Genomic DNA, 26098 nt, shown 5'->3' with positions numbered 1-26098 from the left:
CTGTAGTGAGTCCCGAGTTCCATACTCGGTTGAGGCACATAGTGGTTCGGATCCCACTTTAAAAAACTGTAGGTCCAGTCCTGGTTAGCCTATCTGTGCGTAAAGTGGACTCAAAACAAAAACAATTAAAACAAGCAAAATCACAGAACATTGATCCCAACAGCTCAATAGGGCCTCCCCCATGGCGCAGTGGTAGCGTGATTGCCTTGTAATCGAGAGGTCCCGGGTTCGATACCCGGTGGAGGCACAAGTGGTTCGGATCCCACTTTAAACTGTAGGTCCAGTCCCGATTAGCCTTACTGTGCATAAAGTGGACTTAAAACAGCAACTCAAAACCAACAGCTCAATAGAAACATACATTGGGGACAGATCGCATTACATACGTACATATAGAAGGTAGGTGACAAGTAGATGTACAAATATACGTTACATTGATTCTTCCAAAGCTTTCGTCACAGACCAGATTAACCTATGGGCAAATGGGGCAATTGCCCCGGGTCCCCCACCAAAAGGAAGCTGTGAAGGGCCTCCACCAAAAAAATATTTTAACCAGCTGGCTATGCTTGTGAAAAATTACATAAGAAGTTGTATTTTAAAAATCAAAAGAACTTCAATATTGTCGTATGTCTACACTCTTCTGGATCCAATTGTAGCACAGCTCTCAGTCGATCTGTTTCTAGATATCTGAAGGTCAGTATAGTTTATACCATGGATTCATTTGGCTGTGGTGCGGAAAAAACGCACACTTATTCAAACAATCAATTCTCAGATACGATTAAGATAATAAATAATCCTACGAAGTACATAACTTTCTTTCGTTAACTGTGAGTTCTAAGCAGTAGCAATGTCAACATCAGGAAGACATCCCAATGGAACTGTCTATGCATAATGTTAGAGGCACATATTTTTGGTAAATAAAAAAGCAAAATTACGGTACAAAAACAGAGTCAATTTCGGGTTCAAAAGCGGTAAATAAAATGAAATTTCGCTGTTATAGCGGTGAAAAAGCGCCATATAAAATGACGTTTTGGTTTTAAAAAATGTGAATATAATCCCAAATTTGATATATTACACAAAATAAACATATCCCTTCTAATACGTAGCACATTAAATCATTACCAGAATATAAAGTTTATTCCTGTATAAAGGGGTCCATTTTTGCTTCTCAAATATTTACAGCAGAATTAATAAATTTTCCGTGAATTGCATAACTCACAGGATACTTCAGAAAGTGTTGCGTCGGTATATAAACGGTAAATTTTGTGTTTAAGAGTCTATTTCGCAGTTCATTTCGCATCATTTCGTGACAAACAGGGTAGGAAAATGCACCTCACACCTTTCAGAAACATAAAAAATTATCATTAGAATGTGTTATTTCACATTTCGTGTTTTCGTCAAAAACGAAATATGTATGCCTCTAAAATATTGTATGTAAGGACCCGTTCCGCAGTACATTTCCCAATGTCAAAATTCTCTTTAGAATGTATTTGGTCTTAATGGTAAGAAACTGCAGCGTAGAAAGATCTTTCTCAAAAATGAAATTACTCAAAAACAGGCTTCGTGCTGCCATGGGACAGGATCGCTTATCCAAGCTTTGTTTATTAAGCATTGAACATGAACTTCTTCGGGAATTGAACTTCGATGATATAGTAGATGAATTTTCGGCGAAAAAGCCAAGAAAACTGTGTCTACTGTAAGTGTTATGCCTTTGGGAATGTTCTTGAAGAAAGTGTAGTCACTACAATTTCCACAATGAACCTGTCGGTAACTGTCCAGTAGATGGACCGTGCATATGTAGTGACATATTTACTCTTAATTGTAAATAATATCATTTATAATAAATTATGTACGTAAGTACAGTCTACTGCTCAGTTCTCTGTTTCTGTCTGAAACCCCTTAGTATTTACTATATATTGTAGTTACGGTGTTCACTCTTCATAATATACTCTAGACATTTAGACGCAGAATTTTACTGCTGTTATAGCGCTACAATTTTCGTCCTGTAACTTTATTTTACGGTGCTATTCTCCCTGCAAACCTATCTGCGATATGTTTGTGAATGACTACTGAATCTGAAATCACGTCTATCATTTGAACTTCTGAAAATTGGTGGTTAACATATTGAGCTAATAAAGCTCCTAGTAAAAAATAATAAAAAAAAATGGGGGCCCCCCACAAAACATTTTGCCCAGGGGCCTCCACAACCCTTGATACGGCCCTGGTCACAGTAAATCACGACATACTATTAAGTAAACTATGTACTTTCAATTTCTCCCTTCCCGCAAGGAAATTCATAATATGGTACTTAATAAATAAGAAACAACTTGTCTCGCATAAAGACCACACTCTTATGAAATGTTATTACTAGAGACCGGATGTTTAGGCACTAAAAACTTATAAAATAGGCAGGCAAATAAGCACTTATAATTTTCAAGATAGGCAGTAAAATAAGCATTTAAAATACAAATAGGCAATAAAAAAGGCAATGAAATTTAACTCAAAATAATGAAGATAGTAATAAAAAAAGAAATAGGTGTTTAAAAAATATAAAACATACCTGTACATTCTTTATGGTTGCTTAAAATAAACCAGGAGCTCATCATTAGAGACAGCAGTCCAATATTGTACTGCAAACAGGAGTCATGTCAGCCCAAAATTTTCCATTGTATAATGGCTACAGACAATAGTGTGACAAAAGAAATTGTTGGCTCCTTCCAACCAGTACGCAAATTATTTAAATATACACTTTATCACTGCACAGAGGGTTATTTCAGGTATAAAATTTACACTATATATTCCACACAGCAGTTCGAACTAAGAAACTGTTTATATGCATTTCAAGTTTGTACTGTATGGTTTGGCAGTCTCTGAAAAAGAAGCACTAATTGCGGTTGCACATCACAAGGTATTTCTTCAGGTGATCAACCGACAAGTTATGTCTGCGATCGGACAACACATTTTTTAGAACTGAAAAAGATATTTCAACTTCCACAGATGTTACCGCAGCATACGTAAAGCATGCGAGAACATGTGGATCTAACTCAGTTTGTATATTTTTAGCTTTCAGAACTTATTGAATTGCCCTTAATTTGTCCAAGTCCTTATTAGCTGCAATAACTCGCTGACATTTCTCATGAACAACCTGACCTTTAGAACCTGGTACAGCACAAATTTGGTCAACTGCAGAATGAAAACGGTTCATAGAATGTATCAGTGTTTCACTTCTCTCTTCCAGTAATGTTATTGTGTCTGGCAAATTTGAATAATGGGTAGTGATGAATCCTAAGTCGTTTTGCACAACAGAATTGTTCAAAAGACGCTGTTTACACGAATTGATGTTGCATCATATTCAGATAGGGAATTAATTACTTCAGCCACGTAATATACTGCATCAGATATCCAAGTACCCCATCTAGTTAGTATTGGCTGTGGAGGCAAAGCAAGTTCAGGGGATGTTTCTTTAAACAAAAGAACCCGGGATGGTGCTTTGAGGAATATTTTCTTAGCATTGGAAATTAAAGAGTCAACTTCAGGAAATGAAACACGAATTTCCAATTTTCTCCCAATTTTAAAGAAAATGCCTAAAATAGGCAATATCTGGCATTTATGAAATAATATAGGCAATATCGTATGAAATAGGCAAAATAGGCAAAATTAAATTGCCTTTAAATGAAGCTAATCCCTCCCCCCTGGCCTTCGCAACATTCGTTTTCATCATATCTCTAACAGGAAAGAATAGGCATTTTGCCTAACATCCGGTCTCTAGTTATTACGTTTCGAATCACCTCAAGTGTTCAATATAAGCCTCTGCTGTTGTCAACACAGGGCAAGATTGTCAAGCAGCTGTTACCTACGCTCGCTGATAATCGAATTGAGCTGATAATTGACGACAACGCCAGTTGTTTTTTTCTTCTTGCTAGAGCAGTATCGAAACGGAGTGCACCTGAAAACCTTGAAAACCAAGAAAGTTAAGAAATACTTACTTCCCAGTTTGGAGTACATCGACAAATGAAACCATTGTATGTATCCTCGCAGGTCCCCCCATTTTGGCACGGGTTGCTAGAACATTCATTTGTCTCAAGTTTTCTTTTCAAGGTATTCACTTGTCTTCGTAGACCGGAGATCTGAAAGGAAAAGGGGGGAAATTTAAACCACATCTCTCTCATCTTGTGTCTAACTTATTCCCGTCCATTATGCTAATGATTGTATTAGATTTGCATTTCCAATTATGGTACCCTTTTGCTAACCTGGCTCCACTGTGCGAATTAAGCTTTTTGCTTTTGGACGGGGGGATGCCCGCTCAGTGCCGTACTTTTAATTTCATTCTGGGAGGTTTTCTTTTGTGTGTTTACAAATTTGTGTATATGTTACTAGTCAGCAAACTAAATTATTGCCTTGCGGTTCTAAGAACCTTGCAACATTGGCTGTAACCTAATAGTAGGGTAACAAACTGGCCAAAACTTGTCACTTCGGAGGAACGTCACTACCACAAACGGCAACAATATTTTTCTGAAAGAGGTCATCATGGAGAGTTAAAAAAGTGGTTGCGAACTTCGTAACCTGGGTCAGTGGCCGCTATATTGGATTGAAAATGGCGGCACGTCAAATACACTTAGCTTGCTTTTTTCTCATGATAGAAACGTTACTATGCTGCACAGACTTGCAAAACTGGTGTCATTCGAAAGAGAAAACTCCAATGAAGTATAAAATTTCCATTAATCTTAAGTTTTATCGTTACCCGTTGAATATAGAAACCAAAAACTTTCAAAGATAAATATTTTTCTTGATCTCGAAATTGTATTTTGTTTCATAACATGGTAAATATCAATCAGATCGAAAATATGGTTATGATAAAAAGTAAAGTACTGTTTCTCATGATTATGTTGCAAGTTGTTTGAGAAAGTTATCTCTCTTAGTTCAGAATTTATGAATCAAACCATATTTGTCGGCGTTGTTTTATAACGCAGATATTAAACCTGGCATTTCAAACTCTTCAGTTCAGTTTACCAATATATAAGGAAGAAGACATATAACCTTCATGTACATTTGAGAACATATTTCATTCGTAACGATTTACAGTTTTTGAGATGATATTACTTTAAATTGATGTGCGAGGGGTGTTTAAAAAGTAAAGTTATCTATTTTCTATTGCGAAGATAAGCAAGGTATCATGTAGCCACAACAATTGGATCTGGAATATGCGCAACATCCAGGATATTTTCTGATAATACTGCTCTGTTGAAATAAATATAGCGGACAGTAATAACACTTTGAAGGTTGTAGATGTTCTAGAACGTTTATCATGAGGGATGTTGCAATCAATCCATGCTTATCGGAAATAATATGATAGTTTATTAAACTGCAAGAAAAAGTAATCTCGTAAAGCTAGTGCTTTTAAATATACAGGGTGGCGCACGATATGATCCACCATTTGTTTTTTGTTTTTTCAGATCTGAGATGAAGAATGACGTCATGTGTGCCAACAGCAGTTGCAGTAGTCATTGGAAATATCGTGTGATGAAAACTGAAGCGTAGTGCATCCACATATCCCCAGGAGGCTAGAGTATACAACATGCCGGACAAAGGAAGACTTACGACGGAACAGCGATCAGCAACTGTGCTATTTTTCGCCGAAACAAAGAGCATTGTGGGGACTCAGAGGCGCTTTCGTGCACATTTCCAAACTCGGTGGGCCCCCTCGAGTAAAACGATACACAAACTGCATGAAAAGTTTCTAGTGGAATAAACAGTACTGGAATCTAAGCGCGATCGTCGTAAACCTGTGCGTTCGCCTGAGAATATTGATGCCGTCCCCGTCGCTGTGCAGAGAAGTCCTGGCAAATCGACCAGAAAAGCAGCAACACAACTTGGGATATCAAGACGTTCTGTTCAGAGGATTTTTAAAAGTGATCTCCCCGTGTATCCGTACAAGATTACCGTGGTGCAAAAACTCACAAATGAACAGAAACAGAAGAGATTGATCTTCGCTAATTGGGCCGACGGTAACAATGCAACACTGTACAACGTGTGGTTTTCTGACGAGGCGCATTTCCATTTGGATGGTGTGGTTAACAAAGAAAATGTGTGCTTTTGGGCAGCTGAGAATTCACGAGTGCTTCATGAAAACGTTAGCCATGCACCGAAGGTTACGGTCTGGGCCGCTATCTCCAGTCACGGTCTGATCGGACCCTTGCAGACGGTGCAAGGCTACACACAGCAAATATTGTGTTGGATTTTTTGCAAGACATTTTCAATCTTCGTGTAATTTCAAACAGATTTCCTGATCGTTTCGCTGGTGGACAATCCTGGCCCGCATATCTCAACCCCTGTGATTATTTTCTTTGGGGTTTCTTGAAGAACAAGATTTTCGGAAAAAAAACCTCAAGATTTAATGGATCTGCGAAGACTTATTGTTCGGGCTTGCAGTGAAATTACGGAACCCATGTGCCGTAGGGTAATTGAAAATATTAGTGTTCGCTTGACTCAGGTTAAAAGTCAAAACGGTGGCCATATTGAGCATGTATTTCAGTAGTACGTGTTTCCAAAGTGTAACCTTTGTGTCATTTATGTTTCATTGAGAGATTCTTTATAATATAGTTTTTATCCAACAACAAAATGGTGGATCATATCGTGCGCCACCCTGTATATTTCAAATGGGGCCTCCCCGATGGCACAGTGGTAGCGTCGTCGCCTTGTAATCAATACCCGCTCGATACCTGGTGGAAGCACATAGTGCTTCGGATCCCACTTTAAACTGTAGGCCCAGTCCCGATTAGTCTTACTGTGCATAAAGTGGACTTAAAATACCAAATCAACCAACTAATCAAATGGAATGAACAAGTACTACTTTCAATAAAATTTAAGTGTGTACATATTATTGTTTCTTTTGGGGGGGGGGGGGAAATTAGCATATAAATTATTAACTACAAAGTTGAGATGACAACATAACAGAAAAATAAATTAAAATAGTTGCCCGTTTATTGATTGATTTGGTTTATTTTACTTCGAGTTTTTGCCATTTTTTGGCTAATCACAAAGATGACAATAAAGGGTGATAAGAAGAAATGGATGAAGGGACATTCACAAACACAAATAGACAGTTCATAAGATAAGTCCCATAGAGGATTCTACTGGCCATAGGTCCAGACGCCAGAGCCTTAATAGTCTGCAAAATGCAGTCCAGGGTGTACTACGTGGAAGTGAGGTTGATATGTGGGTGACTTGAGGAAGGGTCTCTCTTACACCCCTAAAGTTGCCCGTGTATGTTCATTGTAGCACTCTTTTCCATAACAGTCACAACCTGGATATTAGGGGAGCTTTGCTGATGTGCAAGAGCATAATAATCATTTAGTGCATTTGCAACATGTCATGCTCAGTAATTCGTTGGGAAATGATTTACGAGTTGCCACGATCGGCATATATAATTATGTTATCTTAAAGTTTCCATCCATCTTCTGGCGAAGAAAAATATTTGGATTGGTATGAAATGTATTTCTCCGAATAAGAGCTTGATAATTGGGTCGTGTTATGTGCAGTCAAAGTCGAAGAACATCTTGGGTAGGAGGAAGTTGTCCCATAAAAACTCCCCACACTGACGTTTTGTATGTCCTCTATGACTTACAGTATCACACAATCAATCAAGAAGCTATGGAATCCTAATAACAACATAACCCTAATACAACATCCCGCGAGGGCCAGGGCCTACCCACAGACTGGCGACCGGACTCCAACCTGCCGAGGTGGGAGATCACCCAACCAGGTACGGGGTGCAGTGTGGTGAGCACGACGAACCCCAGTCGTTGTTGTAGGTTTCCATGACCGCGTTACGCTTCTCATTCGCAGCTCCCCAATTTCCTTACGATGCTGGGTGGCCACCGATCCCATATACACGCCGAAATCTCAGGAGAAAAGTTGTTACGCTTCTCCCAGAAGAATCGCACATACACGCATCTCGTAGCCGGAGCCCAAATCATGACGCCTAAAGGCGGGCATACACAGCCGTAAAAACACGTCGAAGTCATTAAATTTTGCACGCAACGTAGAAATCCGACAGTATTTGGGGACTTGCGGATGGTACGCACAGTAATTTCCGTACGCGCTCCCGTAATTTTCCTACGGCCCAAAAGTTTAGGAGGCCTTAACATTTCTGCGTATACGCGTGCGTAAAGGCGGCTGGGGATGAAATGGCAGGTTGGGACTGGAAGGAACCAGCGGAGATAATTGCCCTGCTCTTCCTTCGGCCAAGATCCAGCTATTGTAAACAACGGTAATCCGTGAGGTACCACCGCTGAAAGGTCGGTCCCTGGGGACCCCCTTTGTAGAAAGCAGGTGTACGGGACTACCTTAGCTTGTGCTTGGAAGAACTGGGCTCCGAGGGAAGAGTGTACGGATGAAAATATACGTCGTAGTGTAAATTTCTGCAATCTAACGTAACGTACTCGCAGCGGGTTTCCGTCCGTATTTGCACGTTTGTATTTGGGCCACTTTAGACCGCACGGCCACTGTGCGGGACAGAATCCTAATATGACTGATATTTTTCAGGCAGATCTACTGAAATCTTATGAATGGGCATTATACTTCAGTATTGCTCCTTTTCAACCATACTCCAAGAGCTAGATTATACATGAGAAGATCAGTCAAGACATCGGTAATGTCACAAGAAAAAACAAGTGAAGTGCAACTATGATCACGTGCATGCTTCCCGTGCAGTATTATTCTTGTGTCGGCGTTTTATTGTTGTGAATGAAGTCCATCAATGCTTACTTCTCGGGGGAGTTTTCAACCTTTCCTACTGAAAACCATACTGCTGATAATTCTGTGAATAGGTGTAGCTCTTGCATGGCTTTATTGATGGTGAAACATACTGAGCGAAAACATCAACTCTGTTACTTGACGGGTAAAAATAAGACTCTTTCTCTATGAAGAGTCCGCATGTTCTCCTAAACATTGTGCTGCTTTTGATTTTCCAATCCTTTGGACAAGAGCCATATCATCCACAACTGAAAATTCTCAGTAGTTATGCAGTGAACAATATGTTGTCAAATAAGTATATATGAAAGAGATGATTTGTAACCAAAAAAGGAGTGATCCATCAGGCTTGAAAAGCAAATCTGTTGGTTTTATATCCCCGAAAGTCTTTGGGTTAAGTTTGGTATTTTGTCATCGTAAACTAGTATCAGCATTACGGCCAAGAATATGCTATAACATGATACTGGTGAATTTGTTCGGTGCCTTGATCAATGTAAAAATTGAGCAAGTGTTATTTGAGTGAAATTGAATTGCCGGTGATGGTTTGCAGAGGTAGTTCTTCCATTCAGAGAGAAAAATCTGTTTCCGTTTCATTCTTTTGTCTACTTAGTAGACACTCCTCTTATATCATCGTAAAACGGACCTTTAGTATCTTACGAAACATTTATAGGAGGTATCTCCAACCAAGAACTTATCACGTATCTTGTTCTTATAATGAACGACCGAATTGGTAACTTTCCTTTTTGACCACCCCTCGCATATCAAATTAAAGTAATATCATCTCAAAAACTGTAAATCGTTACGAATGAAACATGTATTAAATGTACATAAAGGTTATGTGTCTTCTTCCTTATATCTTGGTAAACTGAACTAGAGAGTCTGAAATGCCAGGTTTAAAATCTAAGTTATAATACAACGCCGACAAATATGGTTTGATTCATAACTTCGGAACTAAGAAAGATATCTTCCTCGAACAACGTGCAACATAATCACGAGAAATTGTGCTTTACTTTTTACCATAACCATATTTTCAATCTGATTGATATTTATCATGTTATGGAACAAAATACAATTTCGAGATCAAGAAAAATATTTATCTTTGAAAGTTTTTTGTTTCTATATTCAACGGGTAACAATAGAACTTAAGATTAATAGTAATTTTATACTTCGTTGGAGTTTTCTCTTTCGAACGACACCAGTTTTGCAGGTCTGTGTAGTAGCATAGTAACGTTTCTATCATGAGAAACAGCAAGCTAAGTGTATTTGACGTGCCGCCATTTTCAATCCAATATGGCGGCCACTGTTCCAGGTTTGCGAAGTTGGCAACATCACTTTTATAACTCTCCATGATGACCTCTTTCAGAAAAATATTGTTGCCGCTTGTGGCGGTGACGTTCCTACGAAGTTAATTTCTTGGCACATTTTCGAGGAAAAGTCGCCCTACTATAAGCCATTAAATCATATAACATTTACATTTAATTTAGAATCACTCACTATATTTACATTCTAAGAAAACCAAAACTGAAACGCAAAAAAGGAGCTGTCGAATTAATAATAACGAAAACTTGACAACGTCCATCTACCATACCAACAAGTTTCGTGTGAACACTTTAATACATGTAAAATATCAGCACTTTGCCACGAAAACGTAGTGAAAAACAGTCTGCTGTTGTCTCAGCATGGTGAGGTTGTTAGTTGCAGAATGGTGTCCTTCTTTATTCCAGAAGGTTGCATACTTTCCTGCAGGGAAATCCTTAATGACTGGACCATTAATGGACACGAATGATTTTCCAATTGTGTTTGCTTCATATTTAAGAAATTTAATGCTAGTATATGCTTCAAATTCAATTTTCTTTCAGGGAGATAAAAACGTCCCTAGCAGAGATAAAAATCATTTTCTTTTGCCTGGGATAAAATTTCTTATGGGGGGAAATCCCTGGCATCACTCCCGTTAATTCGCACACCGACTAGCTCTTAATTATGACGTTGGAGCATTTTTCTAATCGAACTCGTAGTTAATGTTCAAGAATTCTTATTTACTATCGGATTAAAAAGTATGGATACCCGAATTTGTACTCTAATTAAATATTAACCAGCAGACCTACGTAGAAACGAGTTCCATAAAAAAAATAGCCTATTTAATTTTGCGTTAATCTATGGTAACCATTGTTTTCGAGTATGTGTTCTATTTTTTTTTATAGTCGTGAGAACAAAAAAGTGTGTCGTTTTGTGTTTTCCAAACGACCGCTCTCTTTGAAGTTCTATAAATAAAAAAAACTTGTGGTCCGATCGTGATAAAATTGAAATGCAGTGCATGTAGAAAGGTTTTAAACACAATTCTTAATTTTCAGATTTTTCTTAAATCGGCCAAAGAAAAGGCTCTTATCAATTTTGTGAAACAACTTTTTCTTGGTATTAGTAAATCCTACAAATACGATCTTGGTATTGTTTTGAAGCTCCTTGCAGCTGTTTTTCAAACCCATTATCAACGTCAATTCACATTGCAAAACAGATTTTATACAGATGTATATTTTCAGTGCAGTCTCTAGAACTAGATAACTCGCAACAACCTGAGCGAAGGATGAATTGTTGAAATAGATGAGAATACCCAAGAAGCTCTTGTACTGTAAATATTGATTTCTATGAGATCGTTTTATTGACCCACGGTTCTCTAATGTTCAGCGTAACGTGATGTCAAAAATGTAGTAGTTGAAAAGTACTAAATTACACCTAAATTGGGGATAAAATCCCTTTAAGAAAGAAATTAACTAAAACAAAACAACTTTTTTTTTTGTGTCGTAGAGGGGATAACTCTAAGCAAAAATGGGAGGAGGATTTATTGAACAACTAATATGGATATTGAATTGAAAAAATTATACCACAAACGCAGAAAAACGGTAGCAACATTTTTCAAACAGGATTACATTAGGTCAGTAAATATTTTTTCTAATTATTTGAAGGGCTCGGGTGTAAAACTGGTAAGTGACATTTTGGTCATCTGGGTTCATATGAAAGAAGGTTATTAGAAGCTATACTGTAGATAAATTGTTTTCGTGTTATGTTTACCGATTTCACAAGACTTCACTGAGTCCAATGCAAATTGTATGACATGGCAATTTCACTCCAAAATTGAAGGATGCCACATTTTACTTTGTAACTCTAAATCACCTAAATGTCACTTACCATGTTTTGCACCCGAGCTTTAAGAACAACTTAAAACTATTTCAGTAATGTGATTTAAACTAGTTATTTTACACACTTTCCAACATACCTGCGCACTAATCCTCCGTAATTGTCTTTGCAGTCTTCGATCCCCTCTTACATCCCTCTGTGAAGTAGAAAATATATGAAAAATGTTAGAAAGCATTAAGAATATAATAATTTAAATATTTATAAATGTTTCATGATTATGTGACGCTTCAATCCTTCTTACTTCAATTTTCATATTGCAGTGTCAATTCAATTCGATCTTTCAGATACATGACATAGTGTTGTTCCCAGTAGAATTCTCCGCCTTGAGACATCACTAGGATAAAAGTTCGGTAGGATTTTTACATACACATTGTAAAAATATCTAAGTATAATATCAACTAACTTCCGTCTCCTCACTTCCATGTTGCCTACGCAGGTGAAGGTAAAATTTTATAAGGGAGGCCGATTCTTACACATTTTCTTTGACATTTTCTCTTCGGCCTTGTTTTTAGTTGTATCTCTTCATACTAATTGCAATTGAAAGCATTAATTCTAAACTTCATTCCTTAAAAAATCCAGTACCATTCCTTTAACAGTTTTCGTTTAATCACATTAATGATCAGTGTAATATGTTATAACGTCAGATCCAAGCTTAAATCCAGGGCTGACAATGACTTGTCATTGTGATTGTGCAATCACCATTCCGTCATTTATTCCCATCGTCACAATTAACAATCTGCTTTATTAGTGTATATGTGACATTCTACCCTGTTATACACGACTTACTTTCATTACAATATCATAAGTGCCTTTATATTCCTATACAAATATGGGATGGAGTAGTTGCTTAAGGCACCCGGCTTGTAGTAAAATCACCGTTTAGTTATAGGTTCGATCCTGCAACCGACAAAATAAATATTTTCGCCTGAAGACGGGAGAAGAGGTGCTCTGTTGAAACGTGGTGGGTTAAGAGATTGATAATACGTATAGGGACACAAATTTATGGTAAATAAAAACTGAGGAGAGCGGTAAATAAAATGATAGATCAGCGGTATATACCAGCGGTGAAAAAAAATGGCACACACTTTTTCATCATGAGAGGAAACAACATACAAAAGAGCTATAAATTGATAAACTTCTTCATTTTTATATACTGTACACATACACAAGTACTTAGCTGTCCAACCTAAAAGAAAACATCAACACAAAATCACTTCATTTCTAAATTGCATAACTCAAGTGATTTATTCATTGTATGTATTTAAAGGATATCCTTGCTGTCCATCAAATAAAATAATCACTACTGCACATACACAAAGACATGTTGAAAATCACATGATGATAAACAAAATTCATTCATGACTGAACACAAATGACACCATTGTTTCCCTTGATGTGCGGGAACAGACTAATCTTATCGCTGCTACAGCTAGCAAGTTCAATGAAACTGGAAGTTGAGTAGAAATTCGTGGGAAGAAAGGAATGCACCTTGACAGGGAGCGAAGATTTCGAACTGAGATTATGTACATGGGAAATCCCAATTTGCAGCGTTTTCCTGATGTGATCGAAGATAAAACGTTTTTCAGCTGCAAGTGGTAGGAAACTTTAGGCAAACGTTTAGTTACAAATCGACAGTTTGCACGCACAATCTCGATTGCCGGTTTTTGCGTGTTTTCTACTTAATTTGATGATATTTCACGGCAGTGGCGTGCCCAAGGGGGGGTTGGTGGGGGTTATAACCCCCCTTTAGCCTAGTATTCCTAAAAAAAAGAACGTCAAATGTAGGAAAAGATGGCAAAATGAGGGATGACAACGAAAAATAGTGTACGTAACCCCTCCCTTTCGAAAGTCCTGGGCACGCTACTGTTTCACGGTTATTTCGCGAAAAAGCGTTCATTTCGTGGAAAAGCACACATTTCGCATTACTTCGCGAATAAAACTCATGCATATTTCATCATTGGGGGTGTAGTTACGTGCAGAATGTTCAAAATTTCATCTTTTTTTCACATTTCGCGATTTCGCGCATCGCGAAAATTCAATGTCCCTACGTATTGTCAAAATAAGGTTCATGCTAGTAAATATACTTTTGTGAGGAAATGAAAGTGCAGTGTATATATTGCTTCAGTGCTTTCTTCTTTCCCTAAAAATAGAGTGCACATATATTTCACGTGTTCAAACACCCAGCAGACAACTTCTCCCTCAAAGCAAAAATTTAAATCTTACGTTGCACGTGCGTGTTGACTAGTTAAAACATCCCAGCCCCACTTAACGTACAGTACTAGAACCATATCCGGTGTACAGATTGCAAATAACCTTACTTTCACAATTATATTTAAAGATGGCGTACCTGTGCACTAGCATTGCCCGACTGATTCTCCAGAAGAATTATCCTTTGGGTATTTCCATTTAAGGAACTGGACAGGCTGTCTATTGTATTTGTCAGAGTGTCAAATACGGTTCTCTTGATGTGTTCCACATGGGCTGATGCATTCTTTGCCTGTGAAATAAAAAGAAATACTAAGAACATTAGCAATATTATTTATGTGCAATCGGTAAATAAGTAATTACAGTCCAGAAACACAATTTAAACCAATAATTCCAGTTCTTCTATCGAATCTATTCTTAAATGTTATGCAGTCCTGCATATTTACAGTGCAATTTGAGTAGCCTACTTATACGGGTACAGACTGAGAGTTCAGTTTTCATCTAGTAATCTGCAACGAGTTTTAAAGGAGAATTTGCAAGACTGAAAACAAAAACTTGTAAAACTAATATAGTGTAAGGTTGTTATAATGTAAACTAAAACTAGAATTAGTGAAAGATGGAGATTGTCGAAGGCAATAATAAAATTTGCTACATGTTTCAAATACATGTATTCAGAGCGCCTGAATGATACTTATTGGAAGTGAGGGGAGAATATGACCACCTTAAGGCAAAGTTGCTAATACTTAAGGGATATAAATAAATAAATATAAGTTTCACATTGAAAAATGAAGATCAGTCTTTGCACTGTATCTGGTAGTACACATGAGTAAAAATCTCTTTCTGTAAAGGAACAAAAAATGCACAAACAAAAGTCTGCGAAACCCATATTACCCCCCTCTCCTCCCCACTGATAGGGGTAATATGGGCACACTGTTGGGGAATAGGGGAATATGAGCAGTTATGTTTGATGGATACATTTAAGAACATATACACGAAACAATTAGTCACAGGATAGCACTGAATGAATGTATATAAAACCATAGGCATTCGTACGGGGGGGGGCAAGTTGCCCACTTTTAATACTCTCACTTAGAAATTTAGTGTAAATGAATCTTATTGCCGTTATTAAACAATATTATTCTCCTTACCCGCGATAGGTCGGGGGTGAGCGCCGCGCTCACTTTAAATTTTAATGAAGTGCCATTTTAACAGTGTTTAAAATATTAGCCTGTGGTGCTCTCTAGCTGACTTTTAGTGTTTCACGAGCGACCTGATCACATTTTTATGAGATGACGTAAACGGCATTATTAGAGAGACCATTGTTTTGGAAATAGTGTTGTCAGAGTGAGCGCAGAGCTCACACGCAATGGATTACGTTATATATTTTTTTTATTTACATTTGTGCATTATTTAGTCAATAGGTCTATCCTGTTTCTAGTGAGTTTTCGTACCTATATGTTCTTGTCGTGTTAATAGAAAATTCGAAAAGTGTCTCTGATTTTATATCATATCAGATTTCTGGAGATCAGATGGAACTACCTCAGAGGAACATGAGCTTTTTGTTAACGCTGAGGACTTGTTGACTTCGACTACGCTGTTTGGAAACAAATAAACATTTTAAAACAAAAATGTAACGAATAGGAAGGATTATAATAAACAGATCATTACAACTACAAAAAAAAAATTAAAAAGAAATAAAATACGGTGAAATATGCCTGAAAAGCGACTGGCGACGTGACTACAGCGAGCGCGACAGTATTTTAAAATCGACGAAAGTTCCAAGGAAGTACGACGGGTTTATTTCCTATGTAATTGGACTATCTCACTTCGTCCTCCAGAAAATTACTTATTATTAAGACTCGCGCATTTTATTCGTTAGCCTAGTAGTGTTACACATATGTGTATATGGAAATATTTTGCTATTATGGTTGACGAAATTTGTGACATATCCATCCGTGAACAATTGACATTTTGCATTCGAACTGTAAATGAAAATTTTAATATTTTTGAGGAATTCATGGGCTTTTACGAGATTCCGAACACTGAGGCCAAAACTTAAAAAAGGGAGGGAGTGAGTCATTCATTAATTTATTTCAGTGATCAAAGCATCCCCCCCCAAATAATTTTGACAAGTCGGCACCCCTGGTGTTGAGACGTGTTGTTTCCCAGTTTTTCTTCAAGAAATGTTAACTCCGGCTGTAGGCGACGGAAATTTATGGAACTTCGACAGTCAGGTTCAAAATGTCTTGCAACATCTTATGATGAACCTTATAGTGTCGAGTTTTATGAAAATACAGAACACGGCGCTTAACTTGCGCGCCGCAGTTTCCTAACTGTACAACGTTCCACTCCTGCCATTGGCTGCTCGCCACGGACACGACAAACTATACTGCAGGAGGCCTTAGAAAGAGCGCTTCGCAGGCTAACAGCAGACGTCGCTCGCACACTGTTGCCGATACTCTCGTGTCGTCTGCTCCTCAGCCGAACAAACAGGCCGAGGTTCGAGGTAGCAAGAGGCAGAGGTCACTCACCCTTCCAGAAGGGTGCAGCGAGCTATCTGTGGCAACCGGGCTCGCTCATTCGCGGACCTGGTTGGTTCTTGCAGACACGCCCCCATATTGTTGTCTGCTGCAAGCCCGCGAAGCGATCTTTTTAAGGCCTCATGGAATATAAAACATCAAATCAATCCGAAAAAGCCATATCCAGAGACACAAGGGGTAATTTCATAGTTTATGTAGCACTCTTCACGCTATTTGAAGGAGCAAAGTGCATTGCAAATGAACATATTTCCGAGATACGTTTGTTCTTCTTTTTCTGCATCAGGGTCAACATCTGTGATACAAGAGCACGTTTGCAAGTAGAGGAAATGATGGAATTTAATGTGTTAGCACCAGGTATCTACGAAAAATTCTGCAATGGACGCAAAGGCAAAGTGGCCGGTTTAGAACCTTATTTTACCATATCGTATTAGTTCAATTATAGACAGTGGTGGCGATTAGGGGTGGAGGGAGCATGGGGAGCAGTCCCCCCATACACACTTTTTGTTTCCGCACTACGGTCTCTTAATGCTAAGCCTTGTCTACCAGTGATTTGACTCATAATCAATCATCTGCCCGAAATACATTTTAAATACGATTCTTTCTAATTGGATTAAGTAGAAAGTGAACTTTCCTTGCCCCTCTCCCTCTCGCTCAGTTAAGACACCTAATCGCCGATACTTGTTTACATTTTTGAACTACAAAAGCAACATGTAACACACTCAAGTGAACGAAACACTGCAGAAATCAATATATTACGTTCTCGCCAATATCATAAGAAATGGAACACGTACAAATTTAGGGAAACACATGACACTGCGTTAAACTACATATCTCCGCAACCCCAGACTCTAAAGGCACGAAACAAATACCAATCTCTAGAGAAAATCACAAGCAAGGATTTTGGCTCAGTGACTTTAGGACGTAAATTACATAGTTCTTATGTATTTTCTGTTTTCGTTTCAGAGACCAACTTTTACGCTAATTCTAAAACTTAAAGAAAATATTTTAATTTTAGCTCTATCAAACAAACCCCATAATTTAGCAAATTTTCTGCTCTTTATTCTGGATATCTTCACTTTTTGTGTACAATGCACCGTTTTTGATATATTATTTATTTTTACTTTTAAGGTGAATTTTTGCCGCCATTTTCCAAGATGGTGGATTTTCCCCAAATATTTGGATGGCGGATTTTTAATATATTATTCACTATATCATTCCGCACAATCTGGCACAAAAAAACATTTGTGTTGCAATTATTTCCGGGCGAAATCGTTTATTTCCTCTACTATTTGGTTACCCTAAGCTATACATTGGTGCGTGATGCTTTGTGCTATTCAAACGCTGTTTTCACCGAAGCACCAGTTTCTCGCTTAAATTAAGCCGGCCTTTGAAGCTGAGTGAAAATGATGGTGTTATAAGGCTAAAAAATAAAATATACTGCCTTTGCCCCCCCCCAGTTTTGACACCTTGCCCCCCCCCCGGTTTTGGAACCCAATCGCCGCCACTGGTCATCGGTATCGGTTAAAAGTGGTATCTGCTCAGCCCTAATATTTATCATTGTACATACACTATGTCCTCTGCAATAATTCAATGTTTGAGTACAGTGGGATGCTTAAGTATTACCAAGCAACTTCTCAATCAACATATTCATTCCCTTTGTTTTAGGTAACTAGAGGTTCAAGAATTAAAACAAAATTCCATACAAGCATCTGACATCATCCGCACCAGCATATGTAAAAATCCATCTCTTATAACCACATAAGCTGCAAGAGAAAATTTCATGATAATAGTCATGGACAATTTGCCGAGCAATACTTCTGCATCCCACTGTACGTTCTCTTCGTATTATATAGATATTTCCCTTAAACGTTCCTCCATTTTTCTTCATCTGCTGTACGAACGTAAGATGTTATTGTTAATATATATATTCTTCTCGACAAATTTATGTATACAACTAACCATGTCGAAAAAAGTAATATCTTGTTAAGAAAAGTCAATTATCAACAACTATGAAAATAAAAATATAATCGTACCGAATCATTATTCTTTAATGTACAAAATCACAACAATAAAGCACTAAAATTGACACTCACGTAAATAAATTCGGAATATTCTTTAGGTTTCAAATGAGAGAATATGTTCGCAAACTTATCAATCTATTCTGCAATAACTTTCTATTAAATCCTAGTATATATCTTACCATGTAAGCAATGTGCACGAGGTTGTCGTCGTTTACGTTGATGTAGCCAGACCCTCTGGTTCTCAAAGTGATGTTGTGATTCTCTGCTGTCACCAATATTAAATGTCCATCCTTGGTCGTTATCTGTGGTCTGAAAACAATCATAACAATACATTCATCACTATTCACATCAATTCAGAACAAAGTGAGAAGACAAATTGATTTCCAATTAGCAGTGTAGGAATAAATACAATGTAGTCTGAAATTTTCATTTGTACAGCGGCGCCTCGCCTAACGAACGCAATCCGTTCCAGGACTTGTTCGAATCGCAACAATTTCGCCTAATTGCTTATCAGCAGCACCTGTCAATCAGATTTGACAGCTGACCGCAATTTTAGGCGAAATGGGATATCTAATCCCATCTGGCCTAAACTTATTGGAAATTGAAATATTGCAAGTGATAGGGGATATCCCGTTTCGCCTAAAATGGTGGCCAGTTCATAAATCACATTATATTGAGCTGATAAGCAATTAGGCGAGAGGGAATTAGGCGGAACGGCACTACAGACGCGTTCGTTATGCGGGACACTGTTTCCCGCGAGCCCGATTTAGAATCACGAAACATCGTGAGAAGAGGAAAATATATACCTGTAGAAAACAGTACCAATGCTGGAAATGCTAGGAATTTACTAATTCAAAAGTTACAGAAAATACAGTCCGTATGTGCAATACACTTATAAAATTACATACACCACAGTATTTATGTAGAACAGAGTCTATCGTCCATTGTCATTTCGGCTTCTGCCACACTTCTTCATCATATTTTCTACAATGTTTTCTCCTGTCATATACTCTCTCGGTCTCTAATTTCCATTATTTCTGTTGGTTTCTACTTTGCTCTTCGCTCGCTCCTGCTTCCTTCTCTCCTGCTCACTAGTTTCCTTTTCATAATTTTCACTCACTTTCATTTTTCTTTTCCCTCTCTTTCACTCAGTAGCTTGTTTTCCTTTCTTTTCCTCTTACTTACTTTCTAATTTCGTTTAAACTTTTATTCTCTCTCTATCTCTCTCTTGCTTCCTTGCTTCTCTCTCTCTCTCTCTCTCTTTTTGTTCTTAATGTTCGTTTTACTATCTCTCTTCGAGTGTTTTTTCTTTCTTTTGGTTCATATCTCTTCTTTTTTCTTCCCACGTAAAAGGCCTCTATTTCTGACGACAGGTAAACACTACGCCAACATTTCCCGCTAAGTAAAACCTTTCCATTTTAACGCCCATTAGAAGATTGTCTGTCGGTGCTCTTGTTATTGTCTTGTCCCCAATAAGACTTCGTTGGGGAAGGTCATGTGATATTTTGACATAGTGATCTACATGGTTGTCAAATCGTGTTCATAACTTAAATAATAATAATTATTATTATTATTATTATCACTTTCATCATCATCATCATCAGTGCTCTTTTTCTGGAAAGCAGGTTTCAGTCCTCTTAAAGTTGGTTTGTTGTTATTATTATTTGTTATTGTGTTCATCACAAGAACTACTCTAAATATTATGGTATGTTCCTAAACGATTGTGCGTCCATGTAGATACGCACATTCCTTTCCTTAAAATAAAACGTTGTTAAAATATTATTTTCACCTATAAGAAGATTATTATTAAAGTGTAAAAGTGTTCCCCTGTGCATAGCACCACGCCATGAAGGCGTATAGGGGGTGTGGGGTCACCTATAAGAAGATTATTATTATTATTATTATTATTATTATTATTATTATTATTATTATTATAGCATCAAAACTCAAAAGTAAATAGGGGAGAGTTGCCGAAATTGGATCAGTTGGTACTATTTTGATTCTGCATTAAAAACAAGACACAGAAAAAGAAAGAAATTGTAGGTACGAGAAGAACAAACTATGAGGTTTCACTACATATACAGTGATGGACAAAAGTAATCATACAGTGGAACTGAAAGGAAGAAAGGACGAATTGCAGCAGCTAGGAAAACAATAAGGAAGTCAAAACTGTTAATGCTGTACCTAGTATGCACCAAACGATATATTGACAACAAAAATAAATATCAGATGCTGCTTGTAGAAAAATAAAATACAAAACATTCTCAATACCTGCTTCTTTGGCTGGACAAAAGTATTCATACACCAACATAAAAGTTCACTTTGAAGAAAAGAAAGAAACAAATACCATGTCGTCAGAATTTAGTATGCATTCCTCTGTTATGGAGAACATCTGTCAGTCTCTTTTGCATAGAATGAACAAGAGGCATGGTTATTTCAGATGTAATATTGTGCCGCTCATGCAAAATGACCTCTTTCAGTCTATTCTTGCTTGTTATGTCATGTTTTCGGAGTCTGGTTTCCAAATGGCTCCAAAGATGTTCAATGGGGTGAAGGTCGGGGGACTGAGGTGGAGTTTTGAGTGTTTGTGGAGTATTATATAACAACCAAAGGTGGACAATCTCAGCTGTATGTTTATGGTCGTTGTCCTGCTGGAAGTAAAAATCATTCCCAAGACCCAAATGATCGATACTCTGCTGCAAATTGTTCTTCAGAATATCCAAATAAACAAATCTATCCATAGTTCCCTCAATAAAGACGAGTTCACCAACACCTGAGGCTGACATAGCCTACAGCCCCAGATCATAACGTCACCACCTCCATGTTTAACTGTAGCCAAGAGATTTCGAGGCTCAAGCTCAGTATTGGGCTTTCTCCACACCAAAATTCTACCATCACTATGGATAATATTAAATTTGCTGTCGTCCGTAAATAACACTTTATCCCAGAAGTCCAAACTTTTACTCATATACTCCTTTGCAAATGTTAATCTGGCCTTCTTGTTCTTCTTACTGATGTATGACTTTCTTCTAGGTACACTAGCTCTGTACTCTGCTCGGTTGAAAAGCCTTCTAATACATCTCGAGGACACTTGTTTTCCCAGGTGTTCGTGAACATGTGCCGACACTGCTGACGATGTTAATTTTGGGTTTTTCTTGATCATTCTCAACAGTCCTTGTTTCTCTCTCGAAGTAAGTTTCTGAGGATGCCCAACCCTTTCCCTATTTATCAGCACTTTTATGTCTTTATATCGTTTGATGACACTTTATACAGTCGCACGACTTCTCCCAACTATGTCTGCTATTTCAGAATATGATTTCTTATTGTGGTATAATGATATCATAATTCTCCTCTCTTCGATCGTGGTTTCCTTCCCTTTGCGGCCCATTTGACTTCCTGCAGCACGCCAACACCAAACCAACCACTTCCTTACACAGGTGCAAGTGCAGTAAACAAATATCTGGCACTGAATGATGGAAACTGTTGTTTCACGAACTTTTTTGGGGTTTATAACCTGGCGTATGAATACTTATGACCATACAGAAAGCAGTTTATCTAAGGATTACCCACATTTCTCATGACAATTTCAATTGTATGCACACAATTACCTTGCGTTTCTATTCTTGCCATTCCAATGGAGCATATGTGATACAGACTTGACTTGCCTTTACGGTCTTCTTTGTATAATAACATGTTTCATTCAGACAATGCCTTTGTATGAATACTTTTGTCCATCACTGTATGTATTTCAACAAAAAATGCAGGAACCAATAGGTTGGACCGCTCACGAAAGGCATGTACGTATGTATGTCTACGGTATCTAGACACCTGCAGCACTCACTGCACACACCATTGTGGTATTTACTCCACGTTCGCCGCTTGTATCAGAACCTACCTGTGATTTTCCTTTCTTTGCTACAATATTTTGTGGACGTTTCTGGACTGTGGTGAAACCTGACTCATCCACGTTGAATATTCGGTCAGCTGTAAACCCAAATAAAAAATACCTTCGTTTACACTCGTTCAAGCCATACTCCCCATTATTGTATGCTGCTATAGCCATTTGCAATTCCATCTCTGTCCACAGCCCATACTTTCCCCGGTCCAATTTGGGAAACACGAGGTGGTCCAACTAACGCAATTAAACCCCGTTAATAAAAATATGACGCTACACGAACATACGCAACTAAACCATAGTTTTACCACATGTAGTTAGTGGTTAATGAATGGCACTTTTATAATATACTACAGGACATTTGATTACTTACCCCTAGTCTATACAAGAGCTTAAGATCCGAAGCACAATAATTGCAACACGAACAATGGAAACACAATAACAGCACTCCTACTTCGTCGAACGTCTCTAGTTGACTGACCATTCAGTCATTTGTACATGGCACTGACGACAACCAGTAGTGCCAACTCACCTGTTTCAAATACTCATCTATAGGCAAAAACAAAGGCGGTCCAACATAGGCAACGGTCCAATTTCGGCAACTCTCCCATATATATATATATATATATATATATACAGTGATCAGAACGCTACATTTTAAAAGTAGCTTCGCTACAGCTACAGCTAGTCTTCCAAAATGTAGCTTCGCTACAGCTACAGCTACATTTTCCAAAAAGTATCTCGCTACGCTACTCCTGTTCGCTACTCGCTACTTCGCTACTTTTTGCGCTACTTCTGAACAAAAAAACTTAAAAACAACCATGTGGATATTAAAAAATCCCCTACTACTGGTTATTTATTTTCATGATTCCTGTTATTCGATAATTTTGATAGCAGTGTTACTGCAGTTACTTATTTTTACTATAGTTTTTGAGAATAACATACCTATGCAAGTGGCATTTCAATTCGAATTTGATATATGAATATTGCAATTAGGGTGTTACCCAAATTAATGATTACAACTATACACAAATGAAATTTGGTAGGATTACGTAATTATGTTCACATCAACATATTTTTCTTGAGAATAAATATTTAATTTTTTAATAGACTGATATGAAGGCAGCATTTGAAATGAAAAGTACCTGGGGCCCTTTCTTTACAAAAGGGCTCCTGGTTCGATACCCAGCGGAGGCACATTGTGGCTCGGATCCAGTCTCGATCAGCTTATCTATGCATAAAATGGACTCAAAACAAAAACTAGGAAAGACGCCAAGTTGGGAGGATGGGATCCTCCTGCTCCTCCATTCCCTACACTGTTCATCATCATTCTTCCTCGTTCTCACAATTAGCCGAAAGTGGCAGAAAGCGACTATAGATAAGAGAATAATTAAATAAACCGTTCATCCTCATTGTCATGATTGAGAGAAGTGGAAGAATAGATGAGGAGGTAAACAGGAAAGGACAAATGGGTGGTGGACTATATCAAAGCGTTCGAATATGAGGAATATGGAACAGGGATGTACTTATGAAATGCAAGAAGGTAATATATAACACATACTATGTGCCAATAATTACATGACATAGAGAGACAAAAAGAAGATGCAGGCAGTGGAGATGAAATTTTTAAGGAGTCTATGGGAGAAGACTAGAAGGGATAGAATAAGGAATGAGGAGATCCGACAGACAGTGGGTGTGGTGAAGCTTCAGGACAGAATAGATCAGGCACAGATGAGATGGTTCGGACACATGAAGACGATGGATGCAGAAAGACTACCAGTAAGAGGTTATAAAGTACACGGAGTGGGAATAAGGCCAAGGGGGAGACCAAGATGTCGGTGGAAAGAGCAGATAGAGTGTGTTAGGAGAAGAGGACAAGATTGGAACACCGTGGAAAGAGAGGAGTGGTGGAACACCAGGAAAAAATGGAGAGGCTTGACTTCTATGCCGACCCAGCCAGAGGCAGGAAACGGCGAAGGATGATGATGATGATGTCATGATTAGCAAAAGTTACAGAAAAGTGACGCAAAAGTAGGAAAAATACATAAATTTGAAAACTATGTATATTAACTAAAGAAAATTGTAGTTTCTGCAGGAAAGTCAATAGCTCGTACGTACTTTTACAATGATACAATATATTGAGGAAACTGTCGTGTAAACCCGAGTGTTCTAAACGTATTGTAATTTTAAAATTTGTGAACAAATATTATCGCAAAAGTAATTGTAATTCCAGAAACTCTATCATTCTTGTAACAATACTGACAATGATCAATGCTGTTAACGTGCTGAGCCATTTTTGCTGGCACTATTCCTTTGTCAGTTCAGTGGAAAATCCATCGCTCGTTTTTGCACTGCTAGTTGTGTTTTATACAGCAATTAATGACATTTTGGTGTCTCTTACACCATGGATATCCACAGGATTTATTCCGGGGGTGATGCAAACTAGGCACTTTTTTCCAGCGGTGTAGAAAATGAGGCATGTTTCTCCCCAAAATAGCGATGCATCTAAAAAAAACGTAGCTCTTAGCTGGAATATATTCATATATGTCAATTAGTTATCTGGATATCTGAATTATTCAGATACTAATTAAATAACGTGCACATTTCTATAATGTGCAATCTAGATAATCTGTATTTCCATGTAATAGACTTTGTCTTTATGAACCTCCTGCAAAATTAAGGGTTATTGTCGATTTTTTCTGACGCTGTTGCCACATTCAAAATTCACCTCAAAATGCTTGGAAAAAATGTAGCTGTAGCGAAATTATCGCTACAACTACAGGAATTTTGTAGCTTCGCTACCGCTACAACTACAATTTTCAAAATGTAGCGTCGCTACAGCTACAGCTACATATTTTGTAGCTAGCTACTGTAGCGACGCTACAAGTAGCGCGCTACTTCTGACCACTGTATATATAAATATATAAAAACACACACACACACACACACACACACACACACACACACACACACACACTAGGGCTGAGCCGATACCGATACCAATGCTTGAAAACTATAAAAATTAAGTTACTCAAAATATATTTTAATCTTAGTAATTAAGTATTCCAGTCTAATAATAATTATAAACAACCATTTTCTAAGATTATTACTTCAAAATATTTTAGAATTACATTAGAATTTTGAATTACATGTTATGTTATCACAAAATTAAGTTATTTGACACAAAACTTGTGATTTTTTTCGAAAAAACTCGAATTTTGCATAATTTCCAGGAGTTTGTATGGTAGGTAATATTAATTTCTCCTCACATCACGATAACCGGTATAGAGGTAATAGGTCCAGTGCAATAGGTCCAGACTTTCTGCTCATTTACTACAACGCCTGTCCCCACAGAATTGCTCGCACATTGAAGAGAGGGGGGGGGTGGCATTGAGCTAATGGCATGGCCTACGTATTCGCCGGACCTGAATCCCATAGAACATGCCAGGGGTACTCTCGGAAGTCATGTTACGCAGAAGAAACCAGCACTCCGGACT

The 26098-nt window shown here is 37.9% G+C and overlaps 1 protein-coding gene across 1 annotated transcript in view; it reads right to left on the bottom strand.

The window, feature by feature from the left end:
• The window catches only part of LOC145978140 (cubilin-like), a 416836-nt gene extending 394067 nt beyond the window's left edge, over window positions 1-22769 (bottom strand). Inside the window, exons 1-5 of the mRNA XM_083110579.1 lie at window positions 22714-22769; window positions 18886-19015; window positions 14288-14437; window positions 12020-12076; window positions 3984-4124 (exon numbers count right to left, since the gene is read on the bottom strand). Coding sequence (XP_082966705.1) covers window positions 3984-4124; window positions 12020-12076; window positions 14288-14437; window positions 18886-19015; window positions 22714-22769 — 534 coding nt within the window. The remainder of the gene's footprint in view (window positions 1-3983; window positions 4125-12019; window positions 12077-14287; window positions 14438-18885; window positions 19016-22713) is intronic.
• Window positions 22770-26098: the final 3329 nt, after the last annotated feature.

The sequence above is a fragment of the Lepisma saccharinum genome, chromosome 24 (genome assembly GCF_977018435.1).
Source record: "Lepisma saccharinum chromosome 24, izLepSacc3.1, whole genome shotgun sequence".
Classification (NCBI taxonomy): Eukaryota; Metazoa; Arthropoda; class Insecta; order Zygentoma; family Lepismatidae; genus Lepisma; species Lepisma saccharinum.
Note: the sequence above shows the minus strand (reverse complement) of the source record. Positions and strands in the feature narration are given on the sequence as shown.